We start from the raw sequence: 19,463 nt of genomic DNA, 5'->3' as shown, positions 1-19,463 counted from the left end.
CACTTTGTTCCTTTGGTGATATACCATCTTCAATCTTCAGAATATATATACATATTTGGTATTGCTGGATTCAGCACAACCCCAGCTGTCAATCAAGCCATCATATGTCTGTATTTGACACTCCCTGACAAAGTAACTTCAAAGTAAATGATGACATTCTGTATAGATATATATTTTTTCTCATTTTCCGCCTATTTTAGGTGTGTGATTAAGGCCCATATCTACTTCATACACCAAGATATCCACATCTAACCTTTTCTGGTTCATACAGTGGAGCTCTGGGGATAACCATACCAAATTTCAAACCTCACAGACCTTCTGATAATTTTCTACAGGACTTTTTATGTCTTTACTCCCATACGGAGAGGTCATATTTGTGGTGTTTTTTTTGTTTGGGGGTACATATGAAAATGTGTCAATATTTCAGCCTTAGCATTGAAATCATGATGGCCAAGAATCCATTTCATGTATGGGAGACCTTTGAGATGAGGAAAAACATTGTTGGGTTTTGTTCTACCTCCGGTTGGGGTATCTCGAAAACGATGACCCTTTTGTACCCTTTGTCACTAGCCTAATAGTTTATGAAGGTGCATGGACATATGTAGATAGTAAAAGAGTACACTTCACATACAGTGATAACTGGTATCATCTTTGGTATTAAATATTATTTGGTAGATAGTAAAGAGTACAGTCCACATACAGTGATAACAGGTGTCGTCTTTGGTATTAAATATTATTTGGTATTAAAAATATCTGCTTTATGCCTCCCTGTAACTGAAATAATGGTAAACAGTAACATAATGTATTTCATTACACATTTCATACGTGAATTACCTCACAGAGAAAGGGAGTAATTTACTGTACATAGAAGAAATGTTTTATAAACGCACTAAATCTGAACAGCCAATTGAAAGTAGGAGTTCACAAGCATACATACACCTAATGATTGAGTAAAATATATTATGTAGGGTACTCTTCACTAGAAAAAAGAGACTATATTGAATTAATAGAACATTCTTATGATGAACTGGATCCACGGATCATCACACTCGAGAAACACATTTTAGGATTGTTGTTTAGGGCATACACAAGTGTCTCTCAATTACCTTAACTTGATATGTGCTGTGTGGACTGTAATGGGGCATACAAAATATCACAATTCATTTTTTTATTGTATACTACAATACAATAAATGAACTACAATAAATTATCTTACTGAGCTCTCTGAATTGAAATAAGAACATATTTACAGCTTTATGAACTTCATCGCCCTAACAGAGTTTGTCTTCTTCAGTCCAAAAACGGCATAGTACCTGAGGACCAAGAAAAAACTCTCATCTCTCAAACCATATATCAGCGGGCTGAGGCATCGTGGCGCCAGGATGAACGTGATGAAATTAAAATATCTGACGTTGATGAAGAGCTGCAGGTCGATTTTCAGAATGGCCGTCTCCACAAAGGGGCAGCAAAACTGAATCAGGCACAGCAGCAGCTGCACGGCGTGAAGCGTCACCGTCTTGCGGCCCTTGGCCACCGACCTGCTGTTGCCCGTCGCCGCCTTCGACGCCACCAGGACTATTCTGACGTAGGTGAACACGATGACCACCGACATCCACAGGAAGTAGAGCTCGGCCACCGCGGACCGGAGCGTCTCCTGCCAGCCCTCTGCCAGCAGCCTCTCCACCTCGCACACCATGTAGGTGGAGGAGAGAGCGAGCGCCGCCGAGGAGGACAGGAAGAGGCAAAGCACCAGGAGCGGAGGCACGGCGCTCAGCCACCAGATCACCACCAGGCCCAGCAGCTTGGTGCGGTGCGTGGAGATGCCGCCGTGCCTCAGGGGCATGCAGATGGCCACGTAGCGCTCCAGACACATGGCCACCAGGGTCACCGGCGTGCCGAACTGGAGCCAGATCATTAGCATGCAGAGCAGCAGGCAGGGCAGGCAGGGGATGGTGTACTGGAAGTAGCTCTGGATCACCGCCAGGTCCGTCAGCACCATCAGGGTGGAGTCCATGAAGAGGGTCTGGGCGAAGAGGACGTAGCGCGTGTCCGTCCGGAAGGCCTCCTTCTTCAGGAAGGTGAAGATCATGAGAGAGTTGACGTAGAGGAAAATGCCCACCAGGACCTGGACCAATAGGATCTTCTCGTTGAGAGGCCTGGAGAAGAGACTGGTTGGCTTTCCCGTGATGTTTGAGATATTTTTAACCATGTCTAAAAGATATCGACACATTGTTATAAGTTATTGTTCATTTGTTTAATAACAATATAATTGTGCTTATATTGTTTAACCTTTAATGTGTAATTTTTTTGTGGTGGTATAAGTAATCCACAATTAATTTAATAATTTCTGTAGAAAATTGTGGTTACGCCTATGATACAGGGCATCCATACTCATTTGTCGTACATTTGTGTAAAAATACAACTATGAAATCAATCAATGCATCTACTTCATTCATTCATTTGACAAACAAAACAGGGACTAAAGATACAGTACATAGCTGTAGATGTGCTATGTCACCTGTACTGTACAGGTATAATCACTTGGTATCAGTTAACAATGATAATGTTTACAATAAAATAGTAACCCAGTTCTTGTGAAAAATCTTGATATCACCTGTGTGCTGTCCCTGGGTAATGCCTGGCTCAGGGCGGCGTGTAGGGCTCTGCACTGAAGCACCTGCTGTCCTGCCTTATATATTGAATGAGTCTGTTCCCTCAACACCAAAACTGACGTGCTTCATGACTAAATTAATAAATCGTCATATGAAATGCTGACACAAGAACCCACTAATAAGGTGAACATAGACGTTTTTTCTATACATAATAACCTGAAGGAATATGGCTCAATAATTGTGGTCTTTTATTTGATTACGAATTCGAAAGTCAATTAATGGCAAATGTTAAAGGCTGTTTCTCTGTTAAGCGCAGTTTACACGTATGCAAACATTTTTATATAGGCCAACAGAATTTTTTTTAGCTGTTTATTAACACAACATGTGGATACAAGTAAAAACACCATTGTGAGAGGTGTGTTTAGTTTTTTTTTTTTTTTTTGTTAAACCAGAGTCCTGAAATTCTATTTCTAAAACTCTTTACGTGTAAACGAGAGGTCAAAGCCAATGCGTTTTCTAAAACATTCATATTTAAAAGAGCTTCTTACAACAGACCTGGTGATGCACTGTATATCTGCACAAATACTTTATTAGTGTTGTGCTGCAGTGTGTGGAGCCTGAATTAAGCTGCCGCATAGCTGTTTCAAATGTCCCGTTAAGGACAAAATATTGCTATTTAATGGACATACCACTAGTCAGGGCACAAGACCAGTATGAAGAAAGGAAGACTTGTATCGTGGAGGCATATTGCACGTTGTGGAAGTGACAGTGTTGTAATGGAATTAAATATGGAGTGGCACAGGAAGGATGCAGTGTTATGGTCATTTCTTTAATATCACTTGACCAAGCTTCTAGTTCTGGATGTGGTCATATACAAATTATCATAGAGCTAAAAATGAAAATATTCAATTCATTTCATATTGGCATACTACAAAAAGTTGGGACACTTGGCCCTTTGTGAATAAAAGCAAAATGCTGCCATTTTGAAACATCTATGCATCAGGTGGGTAATAGCACAATATCAACATATCACCTGTTAAAGCCAATCAAATGTAAATTTGACCCATGCAACAAATCTCAAAAAGTTTGGACAGGGCCAAAATATGTCGTGACTGATAGTCATAGAATTAAAAAAATAACACAAGGAAGAACATTTTAAAAGAAACTATATTGAGTGCCAACACAGAATGCACCATATGAGGCTGTGTCACTCAGAAGTGAAGATGTTGAGGGACTAGTTACTGATCTATTACACAGAAAGATTATCAGATTATCAATCCTCTATGAAATCATTGTATGAGTTATGAGACCATGAAATACCCATTGTCAACCCATAGGGGCAGTTATGGCTAGTGGTTAGGGTGTCAGACTTGTATCCCAAAGGTTGTTGGTTCGACTCCCGACCCGCCAGGTTGGCGGGGGGAGTAATTAACCAGTGCTCTCCCCCATCCTCCTCCATGACTGAGGTACCCTGAGCATGCACCGTACCACCGCACTGCTCCCTATCAGGCGCCAATGGGGGCTATTCCCTTGCACAGGTGAGGCATGAATACAATTCTGTGGAGTGCTGTGTCACATTCTGTTGGGCTTGCATATAGCCTACATGATGTGTATCTGTCCCTATCAAATAAACCAAACTGAACTGAACTGAGCAATTACAATGAGAGTTGCAGTTTCCCGGTTGGGCTTTCACTTTTCACGTTCAAAAAGCACACTATGACACTCCAACAATGATATAGTAGCTGTTGAAACATTTACCACGGCACGCTAAGCCCTGCATATGGAAAATATGTCATCCTTTTAAAATCATGGAGTCATACACCCTCCAGGTTACAAAGAAGATGAATAATTCAGTCTGACAGTGTGTATGATGGTAAGGGGGTGCAGTAGTGCCTTGGATAATGGTCTTCTTACTCATGTGGCTTGTTCAAATGAATTCTGAATGATATAGCCTATACATATTTTAAAGAGAATATAGCTACCAAGGCATTAAATTTTGGAACTGTATACTGTACATATTGCCACATGATGATGTAAAAATTGCATTCTCCGGAATGTTTCAAAAGTGTGGCTCCATCATAAGAGTAAACAAGTGATAAAGTGGCCTGCTTGCAGTCAGGTTATGCCACATGTCAAGCATAGCAAAAAAGGAAAACAAGATGGAGAACACACCCACCAGTTGAGCTGCTGAAATTAGGTCTCACACAGAAACTTTTTTTTTTTAATCATGCCATCAGTCAAAGTACTTAATGGGTCGGTGTCCACCTTTGCCTTGTCTGTCATTGTATCCAACTTTAAAAAACATTATTGGCCCTTTGCCAACTTTTTTTGGTATTTGTAGCAAGGGTGACATTTTAAATTCTTGTTTTCTTCAAAACAAGAATTGTGCTTGGCTATAACAACTGATATCTTATTAACAAGATTGAATGTTTTGGAAATGACAGCATTTTGATTTTATTCACAGAATACCTATTGTCACAAACATTTTTGGGATCCGGTTTGTGTGGCATCATTGGAAAGAAAGCACAATTCAAAATGCCCCTGGTCCTACTAGACTAGAGCCTGGTTTTACACATAGGCCTATTTCCTCTACAATATGGCCTTTCAATTCTAAACCATAGAGATCAACTTTTCTTTCCAACATCAACATGGGAAAACAATTCCATACAATAAGGTATCATTGCAAATATAGGCCTATAGGTCGAATAATTATTATAGTTCTGATACATAGGCCTGTCACATAATAATTGGCGGCCTGCATAGGCCTACTTAAAAAGCATGTTTGCATGATGTCCGTTCAACATATCAACTCACATCCACGTAAAACATTGGGTGAATTAATGTAGTCCTACATCACTAAAATGCCTCGGTTTGGGGTAAATGTTTTAGTTGACTTGGTCTGTTTTTGCACATGAACCCGAGCTTTCTTGATGCTAAATCCAAACACGGCATAATGTTGCAGCACGGTATTGAACGATTCGTCTCGTAGGCCATACACCAGCGGGATGAGACAGCGAGGTGCCAAAATGAACATGATGTAGTCGAAGTATCTTATCGTCTCAAAAGACTTGGGGTCCAATCTCAGCACGGCCGCCTCCACAAATGGGCACCAAAGCTGAATGAGCGACAGAACGAGCTGCAGCGCGTGCAGCAATACCGTTCTCTGGCCTTTCTTTGTGGATTTACGGTCTTCACCTGACGCAGCGCGCGCAACCCCCATGATCTTCACGTAGCTGAAGCAGATGACCAACGACATGAAAACAAAATACAACTGCAGTATGACGTCGTTCAGGTGCACTTGCCAGGGGTATACGTTCAGCATAACTAGGCTGCACATGACCGATGACGAGTAGAAACCAATCGGCATGACAGCAAAGAAGCTGAGCAACATCACCCACACGTGCACGGAGCAGAGCGCGTGTATCACCAGCATGGCTTGCACCGCGCGCTGCGGCGTGGAGAGCTCGGCGTGGCGCAGGGGCATGCAGATGGACACGTAGCGCTCCACGCTCATCGCCGTGAGTGTCAGCGGCGTGGCGATGTTGAGGTCCACCAGGAGTGCGCAGATGACAATGCACATGCCGGTGGGCATGACCATGCGCCGGACGATGAGCAGCAGTAGCATGTCGGTGAAGACGAGGAAGGCGCAGTCACAGATGAGAGTGTGTGCAAAGAATATGTAGCGCGTGTTTGTGCGGAAGGCCTCCTTTTGGAAAAAAGTGAAGATCATGAGACAGTTGACGTAGAGGAAGATCGCTATCAGCACCTGGATGATAATGGCTTTCTCATTCAGCGGCCTTATGGTCTGCGCAGAGGACAACGACACATTACTTCCACTTGCGTTTTGCATATTAAAATCTCTTTGCAAAGACTGGGAGTTAAGAGACGTTAAATAAAGTAATTGGTCCTAGTTTTAAGCACTTGACATATCATTCTTCAAAAAACAGTAGATGTATCTTGTCAAATTCGACTGTATTACTGTGCAAATGCATAAAATTACAATTCCAAAACAATACCTTACAGAAAGATATGTAGGTCACTTGACATGGTAAGCTATTACATATTTGAAGGCATATATCTGTTAAACAACATGAGACAAAGGAACATTCATTATAACTTAGAACACATATAAACATACAACATAATTACAATTATGAATAAACACATTATTTCAAATGTGCATGTACTTGGACAAGACAGTAAAAATAGACTCTCATCATACAGTACATATAGTATGAGGTATGGCAATATTGGCTGCAGTGATATGCTATCAGCGCATCAGCAAGTATAGCCAGTAGCAGCGCTCGGCTGTCTACCTTCATACCAGTGAAGTGTGACAATGTGAGCAGAGGACAGGGCCATGTCTTATATCATTCACCCCAATGACAGCTGGCGAGGGGCTGAGCTACAGAGATTGAAGGTGGAGTCCTCAGCCTTTGAGACACATGAAGGGCTCACCTCTGATGCTGTCTATAATACATCAAAAGCTTTTTGGTATTTTTTTACTTCTTGTGACTGTTCTCTAAAGTAGGAGTTATTTAGTAAATAGTAGGCATAGGCCTACATTTGGCCTATTTCATGTAGGTCAGGGATGTCAAAATTTGGCCCGCAAAGACATTTTATTTGGCCCGCGAGATCATTTCAAATCTGTATTAGAGTTGGCATACATACACCATAAATATATAGCGTGTTAAGAGTTGAACATGAAATTTCGTGTATGGAATATGAGTGGGCACAGGCCAGTGAAAGAGCTTGAATGCAGCAGAATATGTGCTGGTACATTTGAAGTATGATGAGAATCAGTTTGTGAAATTTAAATATGAGTGTGCACAGTTGAGTTTGGCCCCCAACTTCACTCCAGATTTAGATTTTGGCCCTCGGTCGATTTGAGTTTGACACCCCTTTTTGAAAGAAGATTTCTAAGACTCTGTTAAACTACAATCGCAAGGCCAAAACTGATGCGTTTTCAAAAATGTCCATGTAGGCTACTACACATCTGATACATGTGCAGTGTTTCCCACAGAATTTTTGGAAACTATGGGGCCAGCGGGATTTTTTTTGGGGGGGGGGGGGGTGTATTTCACGCGGGGCAATGGGTGGAGGGGTTCACGCGGCGTAAAAAAAAAAAGAAATAGGAGCACAGATAAGAATTTAGGAGCACTGTGAAATTGTTAACCCACAGACAAAAATGGTCTAAGAGAGTAGGCTATACCTTTTCCCCAACACACATAGGCGTACACATTCTACATGTGGGGTGCTGGTCACAGGGCCAGTTTTTCAAAATTCCTCCCATCAAAGGGTAAAAGGGCTGAACAACATATTACACATTTATGTCTATACACATTCGTTAGGAGGAAGAGACATGCTCAAAACTGTTAACACAACGTTCGGAGCATGGAATTGTCCACACATTTTTGGCATCCGATACCAAAACATTTTGGTTAATTCCATGCAATTCCATTCAAATAGAATAGGCAGTACAGTGGTAATGATCAGCATAGTTGCAATACCTATTCTGGCCACCATCCTACATACAGTACTGTACCTTTAATTTGTTCATGTTTGTATACACCCAATCTCCAATTGAACACAAATCTCCACTGAAAAAACAAATCATATTGTCATTTGTCTGGCATGGCAAGTAAGTCATACTTGTGAAATCAAACACATTAGATAAGGTGGTGTCAGCAGCAGTGGAGATGGCTGTGTGGGTGAGAGGAATGCAACACCTCTTTGAGGTATACAATAAGGATGCCACTTACGCTTCAGGCAGGACACTGATAACCAATTGGCCGGGTCCGTGACACAGTCATCTTGAAGCCCCCCTACTTACATGCAATCTAATGAGGACCCAATTCTGCTCCTCAAACCTGGGTGCCCGACATAGTGGTACAGAGCCTTAGCCCGCTGAGCCATGTTGACCCATAAGAACTTGGCTTTTTCAAGAGTAACACTGTGTTTAGCCGGATCACACCACACTCTCGATTAAAAGGTGCTAAACATAAACAAAACTGTGTAAAATTGAAAGAAAAATGTCTGCACACTTATTTCAAGAGTAACACTTACCATCATTGTTGATTTCAACTATTCTTATTGCCTTTGAATTTTTCATTTGTACTGTATGCATGTACTGTATGTACTATATGGACATGATGGAGAAAGTACATACAGCGTTCATATCATATCATATACAGTACATGTCAGTAAGTTTGAAGAAGGGACACGGCAGTGTGTTGTGGTTGGTCCAGGGGAAAGCCTTGGATTAACTTGTCATTAATGACACAGATTCTTTATCTTAACTCAGGGGTGTCAAACTCATATTGACTGAGGGCCACAATAAAAATCTGGAAGAAAGTCGCGGGCCGAACTCAACAATTATTTTTAAAAATGAAATTGAGCGCGCACTTCATACTCAGTTAAATTTCACATACACTCTTTCCGATCATATTTGTTAGTTAGAATGTGTCTGCACATGCTGTGACACAGCAAATGTTATATTGAAGTCATGTTATGCTACGTATACATGAAAGGTGTATGAGTGCCAACTGTAATGCACATATGAAATGATCTTGCGGGCCGAATAAAATGGCTCCGCGGGCCAAATTTGACCCCCGGGTCTGAGTTTGACATCCCTGTCTTAACTGTTTAGCATTTTGGTGTAACTTTAATGGCTACATTGTGTCTTCGGCCACAGAGTTATTATTTTAAGAGTCATTCCTCCATTTCATGGAGGAATACCCTAACTCCTAGTTATGCAAAGAATCCAATAAGAATTGATAAATAATTCAGCCGGATTGTTGCGCACTGGCGATTATAATTTTTGTTTTTATAGGCATATAGCAGTATTTCCATGTTATAACCACAAGAAATGATGTAAAAGTACATTGTTTATTTTGTATTTATGCTTAACTTGGCTCTACAACTTATTTTTATAACCATAAGTAGCGTATCATATTTCTACAAATACATTGTCTGAATTATACAACTGCATTTGCTGAATGACAACATACAAATGCCAGAATTATGAAGGTAGTGTGTTTCAAAGGTATACACCTGTTCTTGTCTTCAGATAGATTTGTACAAAATGACAATTAGTTCAAAGCACATATATAAGACAAGATAAATAAGTGTTCATATTTATAATGCAAAACATCAACATACATTTATGCACTGAGGTTACTGTAAAGGGAGACTATTTAGGCCTACATGGGCTTTATAGCTTCATTTATTTGTTAAGAAGTCCTAGCAACACCTTAGATGTGATACAGCTTTTTTATCGTACTAAAACTTGATTTGGCTCCAAAAACGTGATTTTGAACATGAGGTTGTATACAGTACCAACCGTGTCTTGCATTATTGAAGGCCTACTATCAAGGTGCTTATTCATGATTGTATGGCTCACAGCACATCAGAAGGAAACACGTGTAATGTGTAACTTGTATCAAATGGCAAGTAAACAATGTCAGATTCTGCGAAATGTAAAAACATTAGTATGTCTTTGATTAAAGTACAGTTCATGACTTTGGTGTGTTTGGTGTACAGTATGCTTTTGTGGTGTAATTAAACCACTTCCTTGGTCCACAATACAGTAGATTTACTGTAGTTCAGTCCTGTCAATGGGTGAGATAAGAAAAGATATGCTGAATGACAGGAAATGTCTGGGGAGAGAGAGACGGGGAAGGATCAGCAAATGACCCGGGCCAGAAATGAATCCGAGTCGCCAGCATAGTAACCCAGTGCCCAACCGTTAGGCCACGGCAGGGCCAAAGCTTGTCATTTTGATAGCCCTATTTACTAGGGATGGTACAAACCGCACCGAAAACCGAAACCGTACAATTCACACACATACCGAACCGAACCGTGCAATCCGTGGCAAACCGCAATTCATGTACTGCCCAGAAAAATATGTAAAACAGAGATTCTAGGAGTATCTTATCCAGTCTCTCTGATTAAAACATTAGCGTATGAGACCAATCAGAGGATGATACAATTGTCACACCATTTTCACATTATAAGCCTACACAAACCATATGTAGGATATTTAGTGATAAGTCCAATTCTATTAGCCAATTGAAAGAGGGCATTTCGAACGTTCAGACAGCGCACATCAGCCGACGACAGTTTAAGTTCAAGCACAAGAGGCAGTTCTCAGACACATGCAAAACGTCACATTCAACTTGTGCATCATCACTTTATAACTGCAGTTATATAAATATTGTATAATATTCCCAGTGCACCATTTATCATGAACTAAAAAAAAAGAACCGTAGAGAACCGAAAACCGTGACCTTGACACCGTGATATGAACCGAACCGTGAATTTTGTGAACCGTACCACCCCTACTATTTACTATGTGTACAAGTTCGAAACGCATACACGCACATTTGCAACACATTTCAAGTCTGCAGCCTTCACGTCCTTGTAACGAGAACCCTTTCTTTCTTCACGGGGGCCAGCTTGTTGTTGGTGCGACAGCCAAAGAGGGCGTAGTGTTTCAGGGCCGCCATGAACGTCTCGTCCCTCAGCCCGTACACCAAGGGCACCAGGCACCGCGGCGCCAGGATAAACGTCACGTAATCAAAATACCGCCAGTACACAAACATGTACAGGTCGATCTGCAGCACGGCGTTCTCCACAAAGGGACACCACAGCTGGATCAGCGACAGCAGCAGCTGCAGCCCGTGCAGGATGACCGTCCGGCGGCCCTTGTTCGTGGCGCTGCGGTCGTTGCCGGACGCCGTGCGCGCCACCTTCATGATGCGCACGTAGCAGAAGCAGATGGTCAGGGCCATGAGCAGGAAGTAGACCTGCGAGACGCCGTTGATGAGGTTCGTCTGCCAGCGCCGCACCTGCAGCATCTCGGTGCTGCAGATGCGGCGCGACAGGTAGAACGCCAGCGGCATGACGGCCGTGACGCTGGCGAGCACGACCAGCATCAGCACCGACGCCAGGGCCTGGATCAGCAGGATGCCGTGGGCCGCGCGCTGCGGCGTGGACAGCTCGGCGTGCCGCAGGGGCATGCAGATGGACACGTAGCGCTCCACACTCATCGCCGTCAGCGTGAGCGGCGTGGCCACGTTCAGGTTGTAGGCCACGGCGCACAGCAGGATGCACAGGCTGGTGGGCATGACGATGCGCATGTAGCTGAGCAGCAGCAGGACGTCGCTCAGCACCAGGAAGGTGCAGTCGCACAGCAGCACGTGGGCGAAGAAGATGTAGCGCGTCACGCCGTGGAAGACCTCCTTGCGGAAGAAGGTGAAGACCATGAGGAGGTCCACGTAGAGGAAGACGCTGATGAGCACCTGCACGATGATGGCCTCGGCGCCGAGGGGGCGCATCACCGCAGCGGAGGGCAGGTTGAAGCCGTCTTCCTGGCTGCCGTTTTGCATTCTCCTTCTCCGAGTTTGGCGCTTTCCTGGAAAACAGCGAATAAAATACATTGCTCAGCATCTGTGGTGGAAAAATTACACGCAGGGCCCCAGGGCAAAGCATTGATGTATGGGGCCATTGCCATTGTCATAATAGGGCCCACGCCCAGGAGCAAATGAAGAGTTCAGATGCAAAACCCCCTAACTCCATTTCTGAAGACCTGCACTTCTATATTTTTAGAGAACCCAGTTGTTGGTTTGGTTTACATTCATGTACTTGATAATACATATAAATAGTTATATTAAAATATATAATATAATATATAATAATAAAAATATATAATTTTGATAGCTTTCTATAAAATAAAAATGACTTAAGATTATTTTCTGAAAAGGCATTTAGGGGCTTTTGCATTTGAACTCTTCAAATGTCCTGCTTTACCCCCTGTATGGTTCTGCCCCTGCTCAGCAGTACCCAGGTGTAAGGTGAAAAGTGTTGGCTTATTAGAAGAATATCCATGACATGAGGGGGAGCGGCTGAGCGCTCTTCTTTGTTAGACGGTATACTCCGATGCTGGTGCTCTTGAAGTTAAACGACAAAGTCCATTCTTCAAAAATTGTTGGCATGTACATGTACCCCAGTTAAAATAAAGGGTTTTTAAATCACTAAACACCATACTACTCCTTGTCTCTATGCAAGAGTCGCCTGAAGTAGGCCCAACGGCCAACAATTTTTGAATATCCATTACATAGTTTGATTATTATAATAAAGCATTACATTATGTGATCTGACAAGGAAGCATTACCTTTTTATATAAGAAAATAATATTACAAAATAAATTGATAATACACTATTCTACTACACTCTTAACATTACATGAATTTTAACAAATACCTACTCCACGATCATTCAAAGTATGTGTAATATAATATAATATAATATAATATAATATATTGATATATATAATATAATACAACAGTATTATATACTGCACATCTGCAATGCTGGTTAGCATGTCCACAAGAAAACATCATTTTCAGTCACATATCATTGCAGGAAACACTGTATCACAATCTCCATTACAATTTTCAACCAAACATCCACATTTTACATTTCTCTCTTACACAAATTATTTTCCATACCCTTCAAATCATGTTAACAACCGTCACAATCACTAAAACAAACAGACTGACTGTGGCTCGGACCAGACCACACCACAAGATGTTTCCCTGCCATACACTGGCTACTGAGAGGAGAGGTGATGAGCGTATGATATATATAGTGTTATAGATGCCATGTGGAAGATTATTCCGCGTGAGAGTTTACCTAGGGATATAAATCGCTTCAGTCCTAACATGTGACAATGTTGCCATAGTAACACAGACTTTTCCACTTTGACTTTTTTAGGGGCCAAGCAGCGAAGCTGGCGAAGGCCCCTTTAGAGTTAGTAGGTTTTCTGCTTATTATTATTATCTAGGCACCTTTCTTCTCCTTAGCAAGTCTATGGCAGCCCATAGAACCGTAGGTAGGAAAATGCTGTAAATTGGCACACACATTAGGGACAGTCTCAGCATTACCCACAGCGATTTATAGGTCCCCAATCCCAACGCTCTAGCGCCACCAGCAGGTCAAAGTTGCAGGTACATTTCTGCTTGTAACTTTTGAACCGCTGGGCCAATTTTCATAAACTTGGTATCCTTGGAATCCTTGGGCCAAGACGAATCCAACGCACCCTATGACGTCATTTTCCGCCTGGATAGTTTTCCCGCCATTTTGAAATTTGTAAAATTCAATAAAAATGCTATTTTTCCCGCAATTTTTGACCAATTCGCCCGAAACTTGGTATATAGTATCTCTGGACTGAGCTACACATGGGGTCTCAAGGAATATTGGATATCTTATATCGTTTTGCCGTGACAGCCAATCAAAATTGTCGTAAAAGTGGTGAAACAGGAAGTGAGGTCATATCTCAGCAACCGTTTGTTGAATTAGGTTGAGATTTTGTACACACATAGGAGTCCATCCCAAGACCTACCACAAAAAAAATCAGAGCCCCAGCTCAAACTCTGTAGCGCCACCAGCAGGTCAAAATTTTAGCTACATTTTTGCCTGTAGCTTTTAAACCATATGCACGATGTAAAATATATTATTATCACTAGAATCCTTGGGCCAAGCCGAATTCAACGCACTATATGAAGTTATGTCAACACAGAAGGGAAATTCCGCCATTTTGAATTTTGTAAAATTCACTGTAAGTCTATGGTAGCCCATAGAACCATACATAGAAAAATGCTGTAAATTGGCACACATATTTGAGGCAGCATCAACATTACCCACAGCGAGTTATAGGTCCCCAGCCCCAATACTCTAGCGCCACCAGCAGGTGAAAGTCACAGGTACATTCCTGCTTGTAACTTTTGAACCGCTGGGCCAATTTTCCTAAACCTGGTATCCCTGGAATCCTTGGGCCACGACGAATCCAACGCACCATATGGCGTCATTTTCTGCCTGGATAGTTTTCCCGCCATTTTGAATTTTGTAAAATTCAATAAAAATGCTATTTTTCCCACAATTTTTGAACATTTCGCCCGATATTCGGTATATTGTATCTCTGTACTGAGGTTTGTATGGGGTCTCAAGGAATATTAGATATCTTTAATCGTTTAGCCGTGACAGCCAATCAAAATTGTCGTAAAAGTGGCAAAACAGGAAGTGAGGTCATATCTCAGCAACCGTTTGTTGAATTAGGCTAGGATTTTTTACACACATAGTAGTCCATCCCATGACCTACCACCAAGAGAATTATACCCCCAGCTCAAACTCTGTAGCGCCACCAACAGGTCAAAATTTTAGCTACATTTTTGCCTGTAGCTTTTACAGCGTATGCCTAATTTTGAAAATAATACTATCACTAGAATCCTTGGGCCAAGCCAAATGACTTCATGTCAACCGGAAGAAAAAAGTCCGCCATTTTGAATTTTGTGAAATTTAATAAAAATGCTACTTGTCCCACAATTTTGGTCAGAATGCCCTACAAAAGGGTACACTTCATTTTGGCACTGATTTGCTTTGGGGTATTCAAAGAATTTTTGATACCTCTTATCGTTTGAGGGTGACAGCCAATCAAAATTGTCATAAAAGTGGTGAAACAGGAAGTGAGGTCATACCTCAGCAATCGTTTGTCAAATTCTGTTAGGATTTTTTGCACACATACTAGTCCATCCCATGACCTCCCACAAAAAAATCAAGACCCCAAGCTCAAACTCTCTAGCGCCACCAACAGGTAACAGGAAGTGAGCTCATATCTCGGCAGCTCTTCAACGGATTCAAACTAAACTTGGTTCATGTGATCACACTCCCCTCCGAGGAATGCACAACAACATTGCCAACATTTTGGGCCAAAGGGGGCGCTGCAGCTCCTTTTGTTGCCGTGGCGACTTTGGCAACTTTACTGCTTGGCCCCGCATTGCTGCTTGCAGCTATATTTTTTAAACTTTTTTCTCTTAATTTGACCTTATGAAATTGACATTTTATTACTCAAATAAACAACTAGAGGTGAATGGTTGTTTTGGCCATTTTGTCTTCTTTCATTTAAGCCGTCATTGACCTCTCAGCTATTTATAAAACTTGATATAATTACTGCTGAATGCGGTATCAACAAAACGCCTCCAAATTCAGCCTAATTCCCCTCTGCGTTAAGAGGTTTATTAATGTGTAGGTTATTCTTATTTTGGGCTTATTTGATTGATTTTGATTGGGATTTTTTTAAGCCCACCTGGGAAACTCCAACTCCCATTATCATTGTGACACAGCACTCCACAGCACACACCTGTTCACTGCACACTGCACACAACGAAATTGCATGTTATGCCTCACCCGTGCAAGGGGGCAGCCCCCAATGGTGCCCCAAGGGAGCAGTGCGGCGGGACGGTACCATGCTCAGTGTACCTCAGTCATTGAAGAGGATGGGGGAGAGAGCTGGTTAATTACTCCCCCGACTAACCTGGCGGGTCGGGAGTCGAACTGGCAAATTTTGGACGCCCAAAGTGCTTACCCATGACTGCCCATATTCCTAAATATGACGATTATATACAGCAATATTCAATATAAAATCATATGAAATTGTTGTCGGCCAAAGACCAGTCACAAGTTCATACACTGACTTTTTACACATATCTTAACAGATCCACTGATGCTGTTTAATGGGCCCAGGCTGACACTGAGAGGGGGATGCACTCAAATACATTTTCAGATATTGGAGTCAAATACTGTGCACTGTACTGCATACTGTACATTTAGAATACTTCAAACACTTCACTGCCTTGAGAATAAATGGGGGAGGCGTATACAGACTGAATTGATCATTATTGATCATATATCGATTTTCATCATCGATACATTTTACATTACGGGGAAAAAAAAAATACAGAGAACATGACCTCTGTGTCCTCAATGGTAGTTATGGCCAAGATTGCACTAGTTAGCAGGGGTGCAGATTCCTGCATTGAGAAAAAATATGCGCGCACGCACGCACCCACACACGCACGCACACGCACGCACACGCACAAACACACACACACACACACACACACACACACACACACACACACACACACACACACACACTTCCCTCTACCTATGACCCCCCTTTTTTTTTTTTTTAAATTCCCCCCCTACGCAGAGGCATATATGTTTATGCAAAGGTCACCATTTATGTTATCACTTTATATACACACACAAAAAAAGAAAATGCCTGCAAGTTGAACCGACAAATGATCAGATGAAGGTGTTGACTTGAATGAACTTGCAATAAAGTATTTAAAAAAAATAAAAAAAAAAAAGAGAAAAAATATGAATAGTCCCTCCTAATTACTGTAATTTAAACCCTTTGTGTAGAGCCTGTTAGTATAACTCCTTCATTTCCTCCCATCTGGGCTACTGCAATGCCACCCTGCTTGGTCTACCCAACAAGGCCCTAGAGACAGACTGCAATATGTCCAGACCTCTGCTGCCAGGATCATTACAGGCACTAGACAGGCACTAGACCCTGGCAGCCCATCACCCCCATACTCAAGCAGCTTCACTGGCTCCCCATCAAGTCACGCATTACCTACAAAGTCTTCCTCCTAACCTTCATGTCCCTCCATGGTCTGGCACCCCACTACCTCACAGACCTCCTTCACCCCTATGACCCCTCAAGATCCCTGCGGTCCTCTTCCAAGGGCCAGCTGATCGTCCCTCGTACCAGGCTCAAGGCCACCAGTGACAGAGCCTTCCATGTTGCTGCTCCCATTCTTTCAACAATTTGCCTGACCACATCCAGAATGCCCCTTCACTGGCCATGTTTAAGCAACACCTTAAGACACATCTCTTCCTGGAGGCTTATGGCTGCTAGTTCCACAAGCACTTTCACTTACAGTACATGCATTCACACACACGCTGATACACTGACGCGCACACACACTCACACTTTCCAACACAACACTCTGTGAAGCGTCCTTGGGTGTTTTGAAAGGCGCTATATAAAACAAAAGTATTATTATTATTATTATTATAACCCTATTGTCGCCAAAATTGTAATGACCATTTCTTAGGCCAGGGGTCCCCAAACTAAGGCCCGGGGGCCGGATGCGGCCCGCCATGCCCCTTTGACCGGCCCTCCACATCTCTACACCTCACCATTTGAACTGGCCCAAAGAAGCAATCATCACAGGGAAAAAATAATGATAAAATATACTTTTAAAATATTTAATTTTCTTGTCTTGATAGTTTCTCATCTCACTGTAATACAAACAGGCCTACCATTTCTATTGTATCACTCGCTAAATGTCAATCACCATATTTTTCTTACCTTTCCTTGCTATTTTTACATGGTTATTAGAAATTAAAAGGAATTTGTGGTATTTCAAATCAGGGCTTTGAACCGTTATCTTTTTCCAAACGTTCCGTTCCGAACAGAATCGGAATTATAACGTTTCCGGTTATGAGTTCCACCAATAAATTGACGTTCCCGAACCTGTTAGAACAAAAAAATATGGTTCCCGAAACGGTTAATTTCGTTCCTGTCAGCTACTCCCCATAGGCCTAACAGACGTTAACCAAGAAAGACGGAAGTGCAATGAGTCAGCCTACATTCCAAACTGTTTATTCAAGCGGATGAAAAGAATATCCTCCAGAATTTTGTCATTCAGGGACGACCTAAGCGTAGAAGAAGAGAATAAACCACAATGATGAAAATGTGACTCCACGCTGACTTGGGTCACGGAGAGCACTATGATTGACATTGTGAGTTATTGCATATTTGAAGCGGCCATGGATGTCCAATAACGTTGAACATTCTTGGTGCGTGTTACACGCGCTTCTCTGCAATGTCTTACAATGATGCAATGGAAACTCTGCCCTTTTGTATGACAGTGGTTTCTCTTATTTAAGATGTGGAGACTTTGTAATCCACAGCTCTCTCTCCATTCAGTCAGAGAATTTCTGATGTCACACAGGACATGAGCCTCAGCCGTCATGGTAACGTGCGCAGGAAAATAATTAGGTTTTTTTGTTTTGTTTGAGGAACGGTATTAACCGGTATTAACCGGTTACCATTATTTTTAAATAAGTGTTCCCGCTCCAGAACATAAAAAATAATAAAGTTTCCGGTTTCGTTTCTGTTCCCTGTAAAATACAAAAAGTTCCCGGTTTTCGTTTTCGTTCCTTGAACCGGTTCAAAGCCCTGTTTCAAATTGAAAAACATGTGAAGTACTCACTTCTTCTGCAAATCACGTGTAATGATGAACTATTTTGTGCTATAAATTATGGCTATAACAGGCAATGGTCTAGTATACAGCCCCCATGATTGATCCCGGCCCCTGATCACAGTCAGGAATGATAATGTGGCCCCCAGAGAAAAAAGTTTGGGGACTCCTGTCTTAGACGCTGTTTACATACATCAGATTCGTCCTCTCGATTACATGTAGCCTATATGTCCTTTTAAAACTTGATTTAAAAAATATTCCTTTTAAGGGGCTAAAGCGGATCAGTCATAATGGATTTTTTGTTTTATTTATCCACATCATGTTCATATGTAAATGGATAAAAGCTATCCGTGTAAAAAATATCTGCATACAGTACAGTATGTGTGAACAGCGTCTTAATTTGTTGCTGAAGGCTCTTTGCTATTATTTAATTGAATTAAAATGATCACGTTATCACACAGCTGACTCGACAGGGCCTGAGGAAAGTGTTGGGAAAGCTCTACTTCCAGGCCTTGGAACAGATGCTTCTAATAGAGTGCAAATGTATGGCAATTAATACACACATGCAGTAGCTATTAGCTATTGTACAAAATAATATGTGGAATGATTAAAATGAGTACCAAACAAACAACTGAGTGCTTTTCTTTATTTGGTTAATTTTGTTACGCTTTAGGAACCATCCAGCACATGGCTTACATATCCTAATGAGAGGAGTTCAAGTGCTGAACACATGGTG

General features: G+C 41.9%; 2 protein-coding genes across 2 annotated transcripts; both read right to left on the bottom strand.

Moving 5' to 3' along the window:
• Nucleotides 1–1,246: 1,246 nt before the first annotated feature.
• LOC134453903 (odorant receptor 131-2-like) lies at nucleotides 1,247–6,214 on the bottom strand. The gene is made up of 2 exons (XM_063204651.1): nucleotides 5,530–6,214; nucleotides 1,247–2,239 (listed from the first exon to the last, which is right to left on the bottom strand). Exons 1-2 carry the CDS (start codon nucleotides 6,208–6,210, stop codon nucleotides 1,247–1,249), a joined length of 1,674 nt encoding a protein of 557 aa, XP_063060721.1. The 5' UTR covers nucleotides 6,211–6,214.
• Nucleotides 6,215–11,023: 4,809 nt separating this feature from the next.
• LOC134453902 (odorant receptor 131-2-like) lies at nucleotides 11,024–12,001 on the bottom strand. Its single transcript, XM_063204650.1, has one exon. The coding sequence runs from the start codon at nucleotides 11,999–12,001 to the stop codon at nucleotides 11,024–11,026; it is 978 nt and encodes a 325-aa protein (XP_063060720.1).
• Between the last annotated feature and the right edge of the window lie 7,462 nt (nucleotides 12,002–19,463).

The sequence above is a fragment of the Engraulis encrasicolus genome, chromosome 8, assembly GCF_034702125.1.
Source record: "Engraulis encrasicolus isolate BLACKSEA-1 chromosome 8, IST_EnEncr_1.0, whole genome shotgun sequence".
Lineage (NCBI taxonomy): Eukaryota > Metazoa > Chordata > Actinopteri > Clupeiformes > Engraulidae > Engraulis > Engraulis encrasicolus.
Note: the sequence above shows the minus strand (reverse complement) of the source record. Positions and strands in the feature narration are given on the sequence as shown.

Excerpts from the sequence above, each read along its gene's own strand:
- LOC134453903 (XM_063204651.1), bottom strand. The coding sequence starts at position 6,210 with ATGGTCATGCCCACCGGCATGTGCATTGTCATCTGCGCACTCCTGGTG. Across the intron at positions 2,240-5,529 it reads TTAGCATCAAGAAAGCTCGG|CTTATAACAATGTGTCGATA; the intron begins GTTCATGTGCAA and ends AATGAACAATAA.
- LOC134453902 (XM_063204650.1), bottom strand. The coding sequence starts at position 12,001 with ATGCAAAACGGCAGCCAGGAAGACGGCTTCAACCTGCCCTCCGCTGCG.